Here is a 16105-nt window from a genome sequence, read left to right as displayed (position 1 = left end):
ACTTAGGACAAGGCGGGTGTGGGGGAAACATGAAGAGAGGAGAGGACCACACAGAGCATGGACACAGAGGAAGGAAAGAAGTCAGACTTCACTGGGATCCCCACGGCCACCAGAATGAGTCACTCCATATTTTCCCAAAAACTGCGAATGGCACAGAATCTCCACCAAGTTCCCAAGGACTCTCCCGGCCCTCCCCGCCAACTTGAAATCCCCCTCGGCTCAGGTAAACACCGAGGGGCAGATTCTGACCACCCTACCCAACATTCTCACCAGAGTGACCTCAACACAAGGTCCACACTGACCAAGGGCCCCATCTTCTCCCAAAAGGGACCCTAGTCTTCCCATCCAACTCTCCTTGAAGCCAGCCCTGGCCGGAAAAGGACAAAATCCAGAGAAGACTCAATTCTTTATAAATGCTTCGAACAATTTTTTTTTATCATTTCACACCAAACACATGTGAAGAATAATCAGAAGTATAAAGAAGCAAAAATGAGGGTCCCAGCACCTAGTTAACCACCCAAGTACCCATTCTGCTGCATGTCCTATTGGTCTATTTAGCTACTTTCACATCCATCTGGTCATTGTTATATCCCACAGCACCAGGCCCATAGTAGGCACCACTACATATCTGCTGGCCAACACAGAGCCAGAGAGGGCATATCATTTCATAACTTCCCCCCAGTAGTGAACTTCAGAGCAAGAAAAAAGAAAGGAGAAGGAGAATCAGGGAGGAAATTGCCCCAGAGCACGACATGATTGCAGCTTGCTCTAAAGCTGACCTTACCTTATATAGACTCCCTAAGAAGTTATGCAAACAAGGTTCAGTAAGGAAGAAAACAACCCACACACACCAAAAAGCTGAGCTGTCAGCTTCTACCAAGCGAGCTCCCTGGAGCGGATATGACAGGAAATGAGAAAGAATTCTGACATCCTGCTGCCCCAGAGCGAGGGGACAACTGGACAGTGGACCAGAGCCACAGCAGCCCTCCCTTCCAGTGGGCTGCTCATGGTGGGGGGAGCCAGGCAGCTGCAGACCAGGGCCTGGGAAGTGGAAAGGGTTCTCCCTGGGACTCCGAGGACAGAGGGGGCTCGTTGGGCGCCCCGGGGAAGGGACAGAGACCTGCAGCTGCCAGGAGCCAGTTCCTCCCGCTTCTGAGGCCACAGTACGCGTGCAGGTGGATGTGTGTGGCCCGGTCCCTCCACGCGGTGGACTTCTCCAGCGATTCCTTACTCGCTGCACTTTCATTAAATGCGAATGACCCAGCTTCCTACTTTGACAGAGAACACGAGAAAATGGAGTACAGGATAGCCAGAGGAAAAGCAAGATGATTAGTTCAGGAGGACCCTCAGGGACTGGACTGATCTGGATACCCAAATTATCCGGGTAGCTGAAGGCTCTCCCCCAGTGACAAAGCACCAGAACTCTTTTTTTTTTTTTTGATGGTGACTTTTACTTCCTTAAATGGAAGTCAGCGTGTTACACCCGCCTCTACCTTCTGCTTAGAGAACAGAGGCCACAGCCAGTCCCCCAGGTAGAGTCCAGGACTCAGGCACCCATAGTAGGACACCCTGGGGATGCTGAAGCGTCTGACTTTCCAAGCACAAAACTCCCCTGTCATGTGCGGCCCTGCGTTCGTGTTATGGCGTCTTCCACTGCCATCAGACTGTCATTTGACAAACATTTAGTAACAGTCTGTGCCGTGGGGGCTCTGCTGGATAAGACACAGTCTCTACCCTCAAAAGGTACACAATCTAGCCTGGCAAACAAAAATGAAGAGTAGGGACACCTCAGTGGCTCAGCGGTTGAGCACCTGCCTTCGGCTCAGGTCGTGATCCTGGGATCTGGGATCGAGTCCCACATTGGGCTCCCTGCATGGAGCCTGCTTCTCTCTCTGCCTGTGTCTCTGCCTCTCTCTCAGTCTGTGTGTCTCATGAATAAATAAATAAATCTTTAAAAAAAATGTTTTAAAAACCAAGTGCAATTACGCTTGAGCTATTACACTGTAGTTAGCACCAGAGCAACAAGTTATCGCAGGGCAAATGGGAACATCAAAGAGAGAAGGAAATTCATTCCTCCTGGAAGTGGTGATCAAGGAGGCTTCACAGAGGAGGTGATGTTTGATCTGGGTCTTGAAGGATGACTTAGAGTTCACCCAGCTAATAGGATAAGGACAAAGGGGCTCATGTTAACAACTTAGGGGACAGATTCTGCCAGAACTCCAATAGTTCCTGGGGGGCAAGTCCGAATGCCTTCCTTTACCAGCCCTTCTCTCTATTTCTGACTTGCCACAGGCTAGAGGAGCATATAACCAGCTTACTATTACTGTGTGTAAAGTAAGTGTTTAATTTTTTTTTTATGATAATCAACAGAAAGAGAGAGAGGGGCAGAGACACAGGCAAAGGGAGAAGCAGGCTCCATGCAGGGAGCCCGACGTGGGACTCGATCCCAGGACTCCAGGATCACGACCTGGGCCGAAGGCAGGCGCCAAACCGCTGAGCCACCCAGGGATCCCCCACACATGGTTTTCAGCCCCCGGCTGTATGCTGCAGTCTTCAAGTCTTCCAGTGCAGTTGCAACTGACTCGTTTTGCTTTTATTCATTCACTTACTTATTAACCCGAATGAATATTCAACACAGAACCCCCACGTTTCCCAAGTACCCATTTCTGACGGATTTCTGTTGCCCCACCCACCCGCTTTCCTCCATGCATTATAAAAACTGAGACATCGTCTACAGACCATAAAAAGGTACGCACCTTGTTAGGTGTACAATAAATTGGTTTTTAATATCATCACAAGGTCTAATTCCAAAACGTTTCATCATCCCCAAAAGGAGACCTGATACCTACTAGTGGTCACTCTTCCTCCCCTGTCCCCACCCTGGCAACCACTCTGCTTTCTATCTCCACAGACTTGTTCTGGAACTATGAATACATGGAGTCATACAATATGTACCTTTGGTGTCCAGCTTCTTTCACCTGGCCTATGTCTTCATGGATCATCCAGGCCATAGCATGGATCAGTACTGCATTCCTTTTGTGGCTGAATAATATCCCAGCATATGGAGAGACACATTTAGTCTGTCCTCTATCCAGTGATGGTCCAGACCCGTGAAGCCTGTCCTCCATCATTTGGATGATGGTCATTTGGGTGGTTTCCACTTTTTTGTCTATTGTGAATAATGCTGCTGTGAACGTTCATATACAGGTTTTCGTGCAGACACATGTTTTCATTTCTCTTGGGTAAACATTACAGAGTGAACTTGCTAGGCTTAAACTTTTTAGGAACTGCCAAACTGTCCTCCACAGTGGTGCCAACATTTTCCTTCCCCACCAGCAATGCATGAGGATTCCAATTCTCTACATCCTCAACACAGCCTCCTCCCGTGTGTGAAGTGATATCTCTTAACTGTTTGATTTGCATCTCCCTGATAATGATGTTGAGTATCTTTTTTTTTTTTTAAGGTTTTATTTATGTATTTGAGAGAGACAGTGTGTGTGTGTGAAAGAGAGTACAAGCAGGGGGAGGAAAAGAGGGAGAGAGAGAAGCAGAATCCCCACTGGGCAGGGAGCCTGAGGCAAAACTCGATCCCACAACCCCAGGATCATGACCCAAGCCAAAGGCAGATGCTTAACCAACTGAGCCACCCAGGCACCCCACTGAACATCTTTTCATTTGTTCATTAGCCATCTGTACATCTTCTTGGGAGAAAGTCTGTTCAAATTCACTTTCCCATTTTTTAATTGAGTTGTCTTGTTATTATTGTGTTATAAGAGCTCTTTATATATTCTGGACATGAGGCTGTTACCAGATGTATGATTGGAGGGCCTTACCTTTTGCTGAGCCCACTCTTCACCCAGGTACCCGAGTGTCCACCTCCTTCTTGGACAGGTCTTATCTCAGTGTCACTTCTTCTTTAGGCCTCCTATGGCCACCCTGGGTGATGGTGGCCCCCCTGCAGTCTATGTCCAGGCCATTGTTTCATTTTATTTTCTTTATGGCACTTGTCCCTGAGTTATCTAATTTTCCAGCTTGTCTATTGTCTGTCCCTGCACCCCCAAAACAATGCAAGCTCGGTGGCTTAGATCACCAGCACCCGGAGAGGCTGTCACTTAGTAGGTCTTCGATTTACATTTGTTGGATAGATACTGGCAAGTCACCAAAGAAGAGTAAGCTACTTTCTCAGACTCAGACACATGGCAGTAGGTTCTGCAAAATCGACAACAGAGCAAGTGGCTTCCCATTCAGGGCTGCGTGACTCACGGGAGTGAACACCAACCCTCCTCTGTTGGACAAGGGGGCTCACACAGGGGTTGCTCAGAGCCTGGCTCTTCTCATCCCTCCCCAGAAGCCCAGCATGACCCAGAGGGGACCCTGCTGGCCTGCCTGAGGTGGCACCTTCCTTTACTTGCAAACTGTGAACAATACATTCCAGTCTATAGTCAGAGTAGAACTATAGCCAAAAAAGGAATGAAAACTATTTCCAGGTCAGATCAGATGACCTCCCAGACACATCCTTTCAGACAAAAGTAGTAAAGTCAGAATTGCACCCTGGGAAGGATAGAGACATTTGAATTATGGGCTTGCTCATCAGAGGCCACCCCAGATTTACCACTTCCAGGAAGGCAGAAAAATTACCTCCGAGCTGCGTCTTCACACAAAAATTAGACACAAAATTAGGTGGGTGAGGAATGCAGTCCTACAGCGGCCCTGGGGCAGGAAATCCTGACCAGAGGCTAGTGGGGGCAGAGGCAGGGGCCAGGGGGCCTTGGTACCCGCAGACGTCCATTCAGGCCACCAGGCTGCTCTGTCGGCAGGGGGACAGCATGCCTTCCAGGGGAAAGCTCAGCTCTCAAATGTCTCAGGGACTGTCATTCATTCATCTACTGGACAAGCATCTGGGGGAGGATGCCAGGTGCTGTGCCAGGTGCTGAGGGTACCACACAGAATCGAACAGACAAGGGTTCTATCAGAGGAGCTCAGACTCCAGCAGGAGAGTCAGACAACAGGCATGACTTGAGGAGTTGTTAAGCACTGGAGCCCATAACTTGGGCCCACATAAGGGAGTGACACACCCTGGGGGAAAAGAGATTGGGGCTGGTTAACCATGATGGGTGGGGGGTTCACCACCAAGGATGCTACCACCAGAGCCAGAGTTCCTCTCTCCAGGGCCTTGCCCTGGAGCTGAAGAAACAGATACACAGGACCACAGTATGATGTGGTGAGTATCACAAAGGCAAGGAGGGCATCTGAATGGAGGGGACCTTTACACTGGGCCTTGATGGATGTATAGAAGTCCTCCAGGAGGGCAAAGTGGAGGAGGACAGTGCAGAGACAGGGAAGATGGTCCCCAAGCCATAAGGAAAGAGGAGGGCAGGGCAGCAGAGTACAGAGGGGAAGCTGGGCACCTTGGACACAGATCTGGGTTCAAAGTCCAGTTTATCCACTTACTATACCATCTCAAGCAAGCCACTTTGACTCTCCAAGGAAATAGTCAGATTCCTCATCAGTAAAATAGAATAACTACTACTTAAACTCCTTACACATTTTATCCTCATGGATAAAAAAAAAAAAAAAAAAACACTAGATGTGCTAATACATGCAAAGTACCTACATGGGCATCTGAGCATCCATGAGGTCAGAACCCTGTGTATCGGGGACATAAGGCAGAGGGCTCATGGGGCACTCTGTGTCATCTCTAGGCATTTGGACCTTATGGGCAAAACCCACCAAATGTTCTAAAGGGAGAAGAGCTGATACCAACTGATGTGAGATTTAGAAAACTGCCTCTGGCCTGGGCCACAAGCTCATTCAATACTCGGCACATAGCAGGTGCTCAACAAACTTCCTGGAGAACGAAAATCCACTATCAAGGGCAGAGCCATGGGAAACACCCACACTTATGCAGCAGGAACAGAAAGGAGAAGTGGCAGCAGGAAGTGAGAATGAGAGAGTCGAGGGGCGTAAAAGGAGAAGTATGTGAGTTTGCAGGGGAAGCAGAGGGAAGGAAAAGTGTGTTTTCAATGACTTGTGCTTATCAACAAATGCTGGAGGGATGTAAAGTGGAAAAAAGGCAAAGAAATGACCACTAATTTTGGTAAACAAAATTACCAAAGACCCACACGTAGAGTTCCATGCTTTAGGTGTGTGTGGGGGGGGGTGGGGTGGGGCACCAGAATGTAACAAGGTGAAGGAATGATAGGAGTTGGGGCTAGGGGAGGGAACACTGGATTCAATCCACATGCAATACTTTCAAAGAGTTTGCATTAACTCCCAAGGATATTCAAGAAGCAAAAACTCAATTTAATTCACGTAACTGAACACTCTTTCTGAACCAGGGACACACTCTTACCAGGAAGATGGACAAGTAGCAGCCTTCCCCATGGAAGGGAAAGACCACAAACTCAGAAGCAAGTACCAATATCACCCAGGAGGCAATCCAAATGAGCTCTCACAAAGCGCATGCATCTTATGACACAAAGAAGCAAAGCAATGCAATGCAGCTTGAGACCTCCCAGCAACAGATGTGTGGGAAAAGAAGGCAATGGGACACTGAATGTTGCAGAAAACTATGAAGGTAATGGCTCCAGAGCCTTAGGGTGCTACTTAAAAATTGTAACTCAGCATTGTCCCTGGGATGGAGAAGGTGCTCAATCAAGGTATGTTGAAAGCATGGACTGACAAACTGCTTAGCACTTGACAACGTTCAAAACACTGTCACAGATTTCAAGCTTCCTTTGACCTCATATTTCCTTAGACTCCTTAGACAGTATCTCTCCTGACCTTCTCTCTCAAATTCCCAAAATCTATATGTGTTTTTCACCACTAGGGTGAAAAAAAATCCAAGGACAGAACAACATGATAAATCAACCGCCAATTGTATGTGTGTTGTACAGCTACACGAGCAGAGGCCATGGACACATGGATTTCTCTATTTGCATCCTCATCCCTCTTCTTTTGGCAAGCCAAGAGTCTGTCCTTGACCAAATTTTCATGTGGTCTTCTGAGTTTTTCCAACAAGGTCTAAACTTTTGGACTTCTGCATTTATCTGGGCATTATCCAGTTTCAACAAGAATCCCACTAAATTGGTTCAACCAGATACCCCATCCTCCCTATCTGATCAACCTTTATATCGAATCAGGTTCCTTATCTTCCATCGCCCCCCAGGTGATGTGTGATCACCAGGCCCACCTGCAACAAGAATTCTGTTAGGTCAGTTCAGCTAGAAATCTCCCCTCAGTCTGGACATTTCCTCTCGGTGACTCCTCATCCACTGACCACCATCTTGCTCCCTGGCTCCTGGTCTATAAATTCATACTTCTTCTCCTAGGTATTCAGATCCCTCTCCCCTATGGCACACCTCCACTGTAGTGGACCCTCACACAGTCTCCCTAAATAAAGTCTGCCTTACTATTCTTGAGCAAGGGTCAGAGTAAATCATCTTTCCTTTCCTTTTTTTTTTTTTTTTTAAGATTTATTTATTTGAGAGAGAGTGCATGAACGGGGGATAGGGAGGGACAGCAGGTGAGGGAGAGAGAATCCTCAAGCAGACTCCCTGCTGAGAGTGGAGCCCAATGCAAGACTTAATCTCAGGGTCCTGAGATCATGACCTGAGCCGAAATAGAGAGTCAGATGCTTAACTGACTGGGCCACCCAGGCGCCCCAAATCATATTTTCTTTAATAGTAAACACTGCATTCTTTTTCTCTCCCCTGAGAGTAGACCAGAGAAGGGAGCTGTGAAAGAGGAGGAGAGTGGAAGGTCAAAGATGGCCCCTTTCTTTAACATCTATGTCAAGTGGCCGGGCAGCTTCTCCTGACATACCTCCCATTCTAACTTGACTTCTCCTGACATACCTCCTAATTTTAACTTGAGGACAGTTCTTTCTCAAGTGAACCCAAAACCAATTCCTGAAATTTCTACCATTTGCTCTTATTCTACCACATGGGGTCGGGGTGGGTGTAGGAACATGGAAGGCATGCACGCTTTTTACAAAGCAGCCCCTCAAACACCAAAGACAACACTCAGGTCCCCTAAGACACATCTCCAGATTCCCCATCCAATTCTCCTATGAGAGCTTTTGAATTCCTTGCTCAACCTGGATTCTCCTCCCTTAAATTCTTCCAGCATCTCATCTCCCCTGGGGAGCTACAGGCTGCAGCTCCTTTAGATGAAAATGACAAAGAACCTACTCAAACTGGCTTGAGAAAAAGAAATTTTACTCTATGCTGGCAAATTGAATTTAAATAAATTTTTTTTAATTTCTTTTTTTTTTTTTTAAGGAAATTTTAACTGGTTCTGAAAGCAAATGGCCTCAGGACAGAGCTCCAGGAATGGGTAGACCCAAGTTTAAGCCACACCCTCTGGGCCCCACTCCCCATCTCTAGCTCTGTTCCTGAGTTCTCACACAGATTCTCTCTCCACGTGGTACATGCATCCTGTAAGCTGCAGCCCTTCCTTACACTTACAGGTCTTAATCCTAGAGAAGGGTTCTCCCAGCAACTCTGTCCAAAGTATCCAGGCTAGAGCTGATTGGCTTGACTTGCGTCACAAGGGCCCAACCCAGAACCAATCAGTCAACAGAGGGCATGGCTCACTCTGACTGGCCAGGTCTCGGTTGTATGCCTTCTAGGGCAGTGTGGAGTCAAGTCAGCTTCACTGGAACTACACTGGCTGAGCAGAATTATAACAAAATAAGAAAGGCCCCCCACCCCCACGCCAAAGATAGGATGCTAGACAGACAAAAATATCAAAGCCCACTTTTCTCTGTGAGCGATGTTTTGAGCTGAAGACCCCAGGCTCAAGAAAGCATCATGAGAATATCATCTGCACCCAGAGCACCATCTAGTCAACATCACAGGGCATCCATGCCAACCAAGCTTCGTGCTGACACTGCCCTCCATGAACGCACATTTTTGGTAACCACTTCACACACCAAGTCTATTTCAACATAGCCACTGAAGTGCAACATCAACACCCTCTCAAGAAGGTGATATGTTGGGCAGCCCGGGTGGCTCAGCGGTTTAGCGCCACCTTCAGCCCAGGGCGTGATCCTCGAGACCCAGGATCGAGTACCACGTTGGGCTCCCTTCATGGAGCCTGCTTCTGCCTGTGTCTCTGCCTCTCTCTCTCTCTCTCTCTCTCTCTTCCTCTCTCTCTCTCTCTGTGTGTGTGTGTGTATTCTCATGAATAAATAAAATCTTAAAAAAAAAAAAAGAAGGTGATATGTTAACAATAACCATAGTTTTGATCAATGACTTTATACCAGGAGCTGCCCTACAAGCTTTATACGTATCATGTCAACTTATCCTCACAACAATGCTGTGCATTACGTGCAATCATTACCCCCATCTTACAGAGGAGGAAACAAAATCTGGGAGACTTGCCCAAGGTCACACAGTGCATCAAGGCTCTGAGTCAAGGCAAGACACCCTGGCTCTACCACGGATGCTCCGATCGGCTCTAAAATATACACCAACAGAAAACTGGATTCATTCCCAGGTGCTTGGATTCTTTCCAAAACAGAACTGCTTGCAACAGAGAGCTTTGGGGTCCATCAACAAAAAATTGGCTAAACAATGTTACATTTGTATGAGAGAACACTATGTAGCCATTTGAGAGGCAGGGCAATGACAATAAAACATCAGCTCCCTGAGGACAGGGGCTTTCTCTGCTTCTCTATTTATCCTCAGTGCCTAGAATGGTACCTTGCAGAGGAGCACGTACATATATATGACAAGAGGAAGGAGAGGAGGGAAGGAAAGAAGGAGGAAGCAAGGGAGGAAGGGTGGATGAATGAAAAACTGAGCAAATGAATTAGTGAACCAATTTCTTAGAGGAAAAACTTTATCTGAACTATATCCAGTTTCTATTCTCTTTTCATTTCGTCTTAATATTCTACTAGGAACACGTATTATTTGTAAAGTGCAAAAACAAACGCGATTTCAGAGACAGTGCGAGCCACTGCCAGTCACATATACATGACTTGTAAGCTCTTTCTGCTGCAATCCGAGCGATCAGGGGTCCAGTCGGCCTGGCAAACGGCTCCTCCTGACTCCTGAAGGCTCTGCTGGGGGCACCAGTGGCCCCCTGGCACAGCTCCATACCCGTTTCCTCCCCATCATTTTTTTTTACCCTACCACCTTTCTGGTGCTCTCAGCCCACACACTCTACTTCCACATCAATTAAATTCCACCAGTGAGATGACAACCACTGTAACTAACACTTAAGGAGCACTTACTATGTCCTCGGCACCGTGGAATTGCTTCCTTAACCCTCCAAATGACCATGTTATAGCAAAGGATGAGCAGGTGCTCATTCACCTGCTCCAGGTCACACAACTGACTAGACTTGGAACCCAGGCCATCCAACACAGCCTAAACCTTTAACCACTGTGTTGACCACCTCTTGTTGAGTATGTGTTTATGTACTGAGCACCTACTGCATGCAGGTCCAGGCCAAAGGTCTAACGCACACCCACATGGAGCTGAACACCTACTGCTTGCCAACCTGGGGTTGGGCACCTCCTGGGGCTAATCAGGAGCTGTCTGCCTACTGAGCACTGGGCCAGGGTGTGCAGGGAGAGCTTAGAACAGAAAGCACAATATCATCCTAAGAGCTACAAGAGAAAAAATAGGGATGCCTGGTTGGCTCAGCAGTTTAGCACCGCCTTCAGCTCAGGGCGTGATCCTGGAGACCCGAGATCCAGTCCCATGTCCGGCTCCCTGCATGGAGCCTGCTTCTCCCTCTGCCTGTGTCTCTGCCTCTCTCTGTGTCTCTCATGAATAAATAAATAAAAATCTTTAAAAAAAAAAAAAAGGAGCAAAAATAATGAAAAGTAACAGTAACCACAGCCCTGTGCATCAGGGACCTATGCTCTCATTTTAAATGTGCTATTTCAGCTAACACTCCCAGTCACTGTCAGAGGTAGGCACTGCCAGGATCCCCATTTTACAGATTAGAAAACTGAGGCATAGAGAAAGGGATGTTCTTGCCCAAGGTCACAAAGCACCCAAGAGACATAGTTGGGATGTGACTCAAGAGCTTTTCTAACTCTGGGCTGTTGAAATAACAGCCGGGCTGTTATTTCACCGGACTGGTTGGGGGCAGAGATAGGGAGGAGGAACACTACCTGAAGGGAACTTCCAAAACCAAAGGCCCAAAGGTATCTGCCTGCAGGTGCATGGAGAAAGGTGTGGCCAGGAAGTGTGCAGGTGGGGACAAACTGCCTGGAATGCCAAGCGGACAGCCTGTGACAAATTCCATGGGCAGAGGGGAGCCAGAGAAGGTTAAGGAACAGTGGAGTGACTCAGTTAGAGATGGCCTTAGGCAGAGTTACTCCAGGATGGAACTAGAGTGGATATAAGACAAGAAAGACCAAGGGCTAAGAGATTGCTGCAGGAAGGGGCAGGAAGTAAAGGGCAACGGACCTGTGTTACAGGTTTGCGCCTCTTCTGGAAGTAGCATGCCTGCCTCCCGACATGCGCACTGCTGCTCTTCCCTTAAGAAGCCACTGTCCCCAACTTTGTCTCCTGGTTTGGGTGGGGCTGTCCCTCCCGCACTCCCAGGGGTGGGCACTGATTCAGGCCTAGCCAGCCAGAGTCCCACTGCCTGGTCCAGGACGGGCACATGAACCCAGCCAGGGCAAGCAAAAAGTGTCAGTCTGGAAACTTCTGCTGAAGTCATTGGCAAAGGGTCTCCCTCTCCCCACCAGGGAGGGGGAAGCTGGGCTGGCTGGTGGCCATCCGCATCATCACTTGGGGAGAACATGCCCATGTCCCCAAGAAGAGCAATAAAGGACGAAGGTAGAGCTTTGGGCAGCCTCACCTGCAGCTAGTACTTCCCCCGGGCTTTCTAACCATGGAAGCTACAGACTGCCATTTTGCTCAAGCTAATCTGCATGAGGTTGTTTCTCCCTCTGCACCTGCAAGCTCTCTGACCATCTCCCACAGACTGAGGTGTGGGGCAAGAAGCCAAGTGTGGAGGTGGTGATGGAGCAGGGAGTGCAGAAGGAGGGGGCCAGGTGCATCCAGCGCCAGAAGAGCCAGAGCAGAGCACAGAGAGCTCCAAATCCTGCCAGGAGAAACAGGAAGATGAGTGACCTTCCAGAAAGCAGCTGCAGTGGATAAGGAGAGGCCAGGCCCGGGGGCGAGGAGAGACGAGCGGGAGAAGCTTAGGCAGCGCACAGGCGTGGGAAACCAGGGTGTGTCAGAGAGAAGGCCAGAAGAGGGGCTGTCAGGGAAGAGAGAAAGCCCAGAAGCAACTTCCCGCCCCCAGTGCCAAGGGAGGGAGAGAGGAGAGACCAGGTGCTGGTTCTGGCTTCCAGTCCCCCGCACACCTTATTAGATGTTTGGAAACAGGAGGTCTGGGCCACAGTGGGAGCCTGTCCTCATGGCATGGGCCCCACAGGCTGGTCAGGACACCTGCCTGGGAATGAGCCCTCCCTAAGTGGGCGAGCATGTCTTCTGTAACCTGCAGGCAACTTCCTGTGGCCTGACCAGAACCTGCTGCACCACTGCAGAAGCCTCATGGCGTGGGCATGAGAACGTAAACCACTTCCGGGGCGCCTGGCTGGCTGGGTCGGAAGAGCGAGCAACTCTTGATCTCGGGATCGTGAGTTTGAGCCCCACATGGGGTATCGAGATTACTTAAGTAAATAAAACTTAAAAAATTAATAATCTAAGCCCACTTTCCGAGAGAGAGGAGGCTGAGGATACAGGCCTTTGAGCCGCCCTGCCTGGATCCAAGCCCCAGCTCTGCTGCGTCCTAGCTGTGTGGTTGCAGGCACCTCACTTAACTTCTCTGGGCCTCGGTGCACTCATCTGTGGAAGGGGAACGATCTCAGTGATGGAGACAAGGCACATCAAGCTCAGAGACTTATGTGTATCAAGCTGCTAGTCGCATGCTGAGTCCTTTGTCACTGGGTTATGAGGACATAGCTGGGGGAAGGAACAAGGAGTTTTTCCAAGAGGAACAAGAACAGACCCAGCAGCCATAACTCGTCTATACATTTGTCCAACAGATGGCCGGGGAAGGCAGGCAGATTTCCAGCCAAAACAGACGGAGCCTTCAGATCCCACAGCCCATTCATAAGATCAACACACAGCAGGGAAAGCATTTTTAGTTCCCCTGCCAGGCACTCCCATCCCTGCCTGTTGGGGGGAGGGTCAGAGGAACACCCCCCTCCCCACCCCCTGCAAAGCCCAAGGGAGGAAGGAAGTCTTCTCTGACCGCACCAAGCCCTTCCAGCTTCGCCCAATGGCCAAGAGCATCTGTTCAGAATCTATTCTATTGACAGGATGCTCTTTCATCCCTGGGTCACCTTCTTCTACTTGGTGGTGAGAACAATAGCTTTAGAAGCAAAACCCAGTCTGGTAGGGGGAGGGGGTGTGTGATGGATGGTCAGGAGGAGGAAAGAAACTGCTAGTTTTCTGTCCTTGAGTTCAGCGAGGAGGGAAGCTGGCCTGTGAGACAAAGCCTCAGATCCGACAAGGCAAAAAATACTGCTGAAACTCCTAGATGTGCACCATCTAGGGGAAAAGCCAAGAGTCTGCATTTACTCTACTTGCAGAAGCATTCGCCACAAGCGGAGGAAGGGTAGGGATGGCCGAGATGCAGGGCTCCTGAGTCAGGGGCCTGAGTTCAAATCCAAGCCATCGACTCTCCACACTTACGTGTGAGATCTTATCGTACTTTACACATCTGATATTTTAAGCCAACCCTTTACAAAAGCAATGAGTGACTGCCTATTGAGAGGCAGCTGTCAGGGACACATTTTAATTGGGAGAACATTAAAAAACAAAACCAAACCTTCGTACCACCCAGCCCATAGTAGACACTTCATAAATATTCTTTCAATTAGTCTAAATGCATAAAAATCACTTGGTTAAGGAAACAGGGAAAGGAGCAGTCACATAAGCCGTGGCACAATTTCGTACCTTTTTAGTTATTTCACAAATGACCGACCATGTAGTTTCGCATTGGTACTGTCCTGAGCGTTCTCCACGCACTGAGTCACCCGTCGTCCTCCAAAAGCCGTCCAAGATTACAGGTAAGGAAACCAAGGCCCTGAGAGGTTAGGTAACTTGCCCCAAACTACACAGCTAGGAAGTGGCCACTGGGTGATTCAAACCCACCTTGCTGACTCAGGCAGGGTCCCTTGCCCTATCCTCAAGGCTCTGCTGCCTTTGTCTGCACATCTGTTTTAAAACTAGGGACCTGGAGAGAGTTCATTCTCCAGTCTTGGCTCTGAAGGGTCCTATTACCACGGAGGCTGAGCCTTTTGCCTGTACTAAGGGGTCTGTGGTTACATACGCCATGTGTTCTTTTCTTTTGATGGCTCCACACACCCCGGGGAAGTGCAGTTAGTTTACAAATCCTAAATATCTTGCTTGATGATTTCTTACATATGGACACATGTATGTACCCACCTCCCAGATGGAAACACGAGACGTTTCCCGCACCCCTCGGCCTTCTGCGGGCCCCTCCCAGCCAGCGGCTATCTACTCCGAAATGGGATCACCATTCTGACTTTTCACACCACAGATCAGCTTTGCCTTTTCTACAGTTTCACGTAAGTGGCATCAGAGGGAGTGTTGTCTATCACACCTGGCTCTATGTTCTACAAATCAAAAAAACAAAAAAACAAAAAAAAAACCAACAACACACATATAACCAGCACACTGACAATGATCTTGGGAGAAGGGAGGATACAGCTGACAGTTTCTTTCTCCTGCAATAAGCACCAGCATTGTTTTTATTTCGGCTCACTGGCAGATGAAAGGGGGTGGGGGGGGATGCTGAACACTAAGTTGGAACTACACTGAGTTGACCCTTGGGGAAAAAAACCCCAGTGACCCGCGGGGCGGGGTGGGGGGCAGAGGAGCTGTCTCCTCTGGAGAGCGCAGCGTGGAGCACCGGAGTCAAGTGGTCACCTCTGGTGGCTCTGGATGTCCAGAGAGGGCCACACTTTGTGAGCCTTTCAAAACCTCAAGTCTGGCCCCTCCAGCGCCAGAGGCACCGGGGGTGTCCAGGCTCCTCCCAGTCTGGCCTCTGCAGCTCCTCACCACCCCCGCCCGCCCCTTGCGTAGACGATTTCCCAAAAGATCAGGAATCCCCCGCACAAGGCGCGTTTCCCTACCTGTGCACTGTTGGATGAAGTCCTGATAGTCCGCTCCCTGGTCCCCGGGGACGATGGTGGAGCCGTCATACTTAAAAGTCACCCTTTGGATTGGGAGGAGAACACACACAGATCAGGGAAGGTGGCGGCACGGGGCCGAGCCCCCGCAGGACAGCCCAGAGGATGCTCGGGCTCGCCGCGCGGTCCCGGGGTAGGGCCGGGCGGTCCCGAGGACGGCGGCGGGGCGGGCGGCACCGGGGGCAGCTCTCACCAGATGACGGCCGAGCCGTCGTCGCGCACCAGGTTGTACGCCTCCCGGCAAGCCTCCTTGTCGATCTTGGTGGCCATCGCCGCAGGCCCGCAGCGGGGACACCCTGCCCCGAGCGACCGAGCGTGCCCCGGGCCGGCCGCAGGGATCGGAGCGCGGCGGGGACGCGGAGGGCGGCGCGGGGAGCGGGGAGCCGGGAGCGGGGAGCCGGGAGCGGGGAGCGGGGAGCGGGGAGCGGGCGGCGGCGGCGGCGGGCGCGGCGGCTGCTCCGAGGGCGCACCGACCGCGCGCCCGGACCCAGGCGGCTCCGCCACGCCCCCCTCTGCCCATTGGCCGCCGGGCCGCGGGGGCGGGGCGTCCCGGCGCGCCGACGACCAATCCCAGCCCGAGGAGGTTGCGCAACTTCGCGGCGGGGGCTGGAGGCGGGGCTTTCGGCTCCTCCCTCCCCTCCTCCCTCCCGGCCCCCTGCTCGGGCTCCCCTCCCCCCATTTCCTCCTCCCCAAGCCCTCTTTCTCCTTTCCCTCACCCTTCTCTACTCCCTCTCCCTCCTCCCCTTCCTTGCGTCTCCCCCTCTTTATCCCTCCCTCCACCTCCCCTTCCCTCCCCCTCCTTGCTCCTCCCACTTCCCTAACCCCTCTGCCTCCTCTTCCCTTACCTCCCTCCCTTCCTCTCTTACCCTTCACTCTTCCTTTTTTCCTCTCCCCATCATCTCCAACACC

General features: G+C 50.4%; 1 protein-coding gene across 1 annotated transcript in view; it reads right to left on the bottom strand.

Moving 5' to 3' along the window:
- COTL1 (coactosin like F-actin binding protein 1) overlaps window positions 1-15667 on the bottom strand; it is a 35886-nt gene extending 20219 nt beyond the window's left edge. Inside the window, exons 1-2 of the mRNA XM_041772078.1 lie at window positions 15390-15667; window positions 15140-15222 (exon numbers count right to left, since the gene is read on the bottom strand). Of these exons, the coding sequence (XP_041628012.1) occupies window positions 15140-15222; window positions 15390-15466 (160 nt within the window). The 5' untranslated portion in view covers window positions 15467-15667. The remainder of the gene's footprint in view (window positions 1-15139; window positions 15223-15389) is intronic.
- Window positions 15668-16105: the final 438 nt, after the last annotated feature.

The sequence above is a fragment of the Vulpes lagopus genome, chromosome 10, assembly GCF_018345385.1.
Source record: "Vulpes lagopus strain Blue_001 chromosome 10, ASM1834538v1, whole genome shotgun sequence".
In the NCBI taxonomy this organism is placed as follows: domain Eukaryota; kingdom Metazoa; phylum Chordata; class Mammalia; order Carnivora; family Canidae; genus Vulpes; species Vulpes lagopus.
The sequence above is the reverse complement of the archived record's forward strand: the minus strand, read 5'-3'. Positions and strand labels throughout refer to the sequence as shown.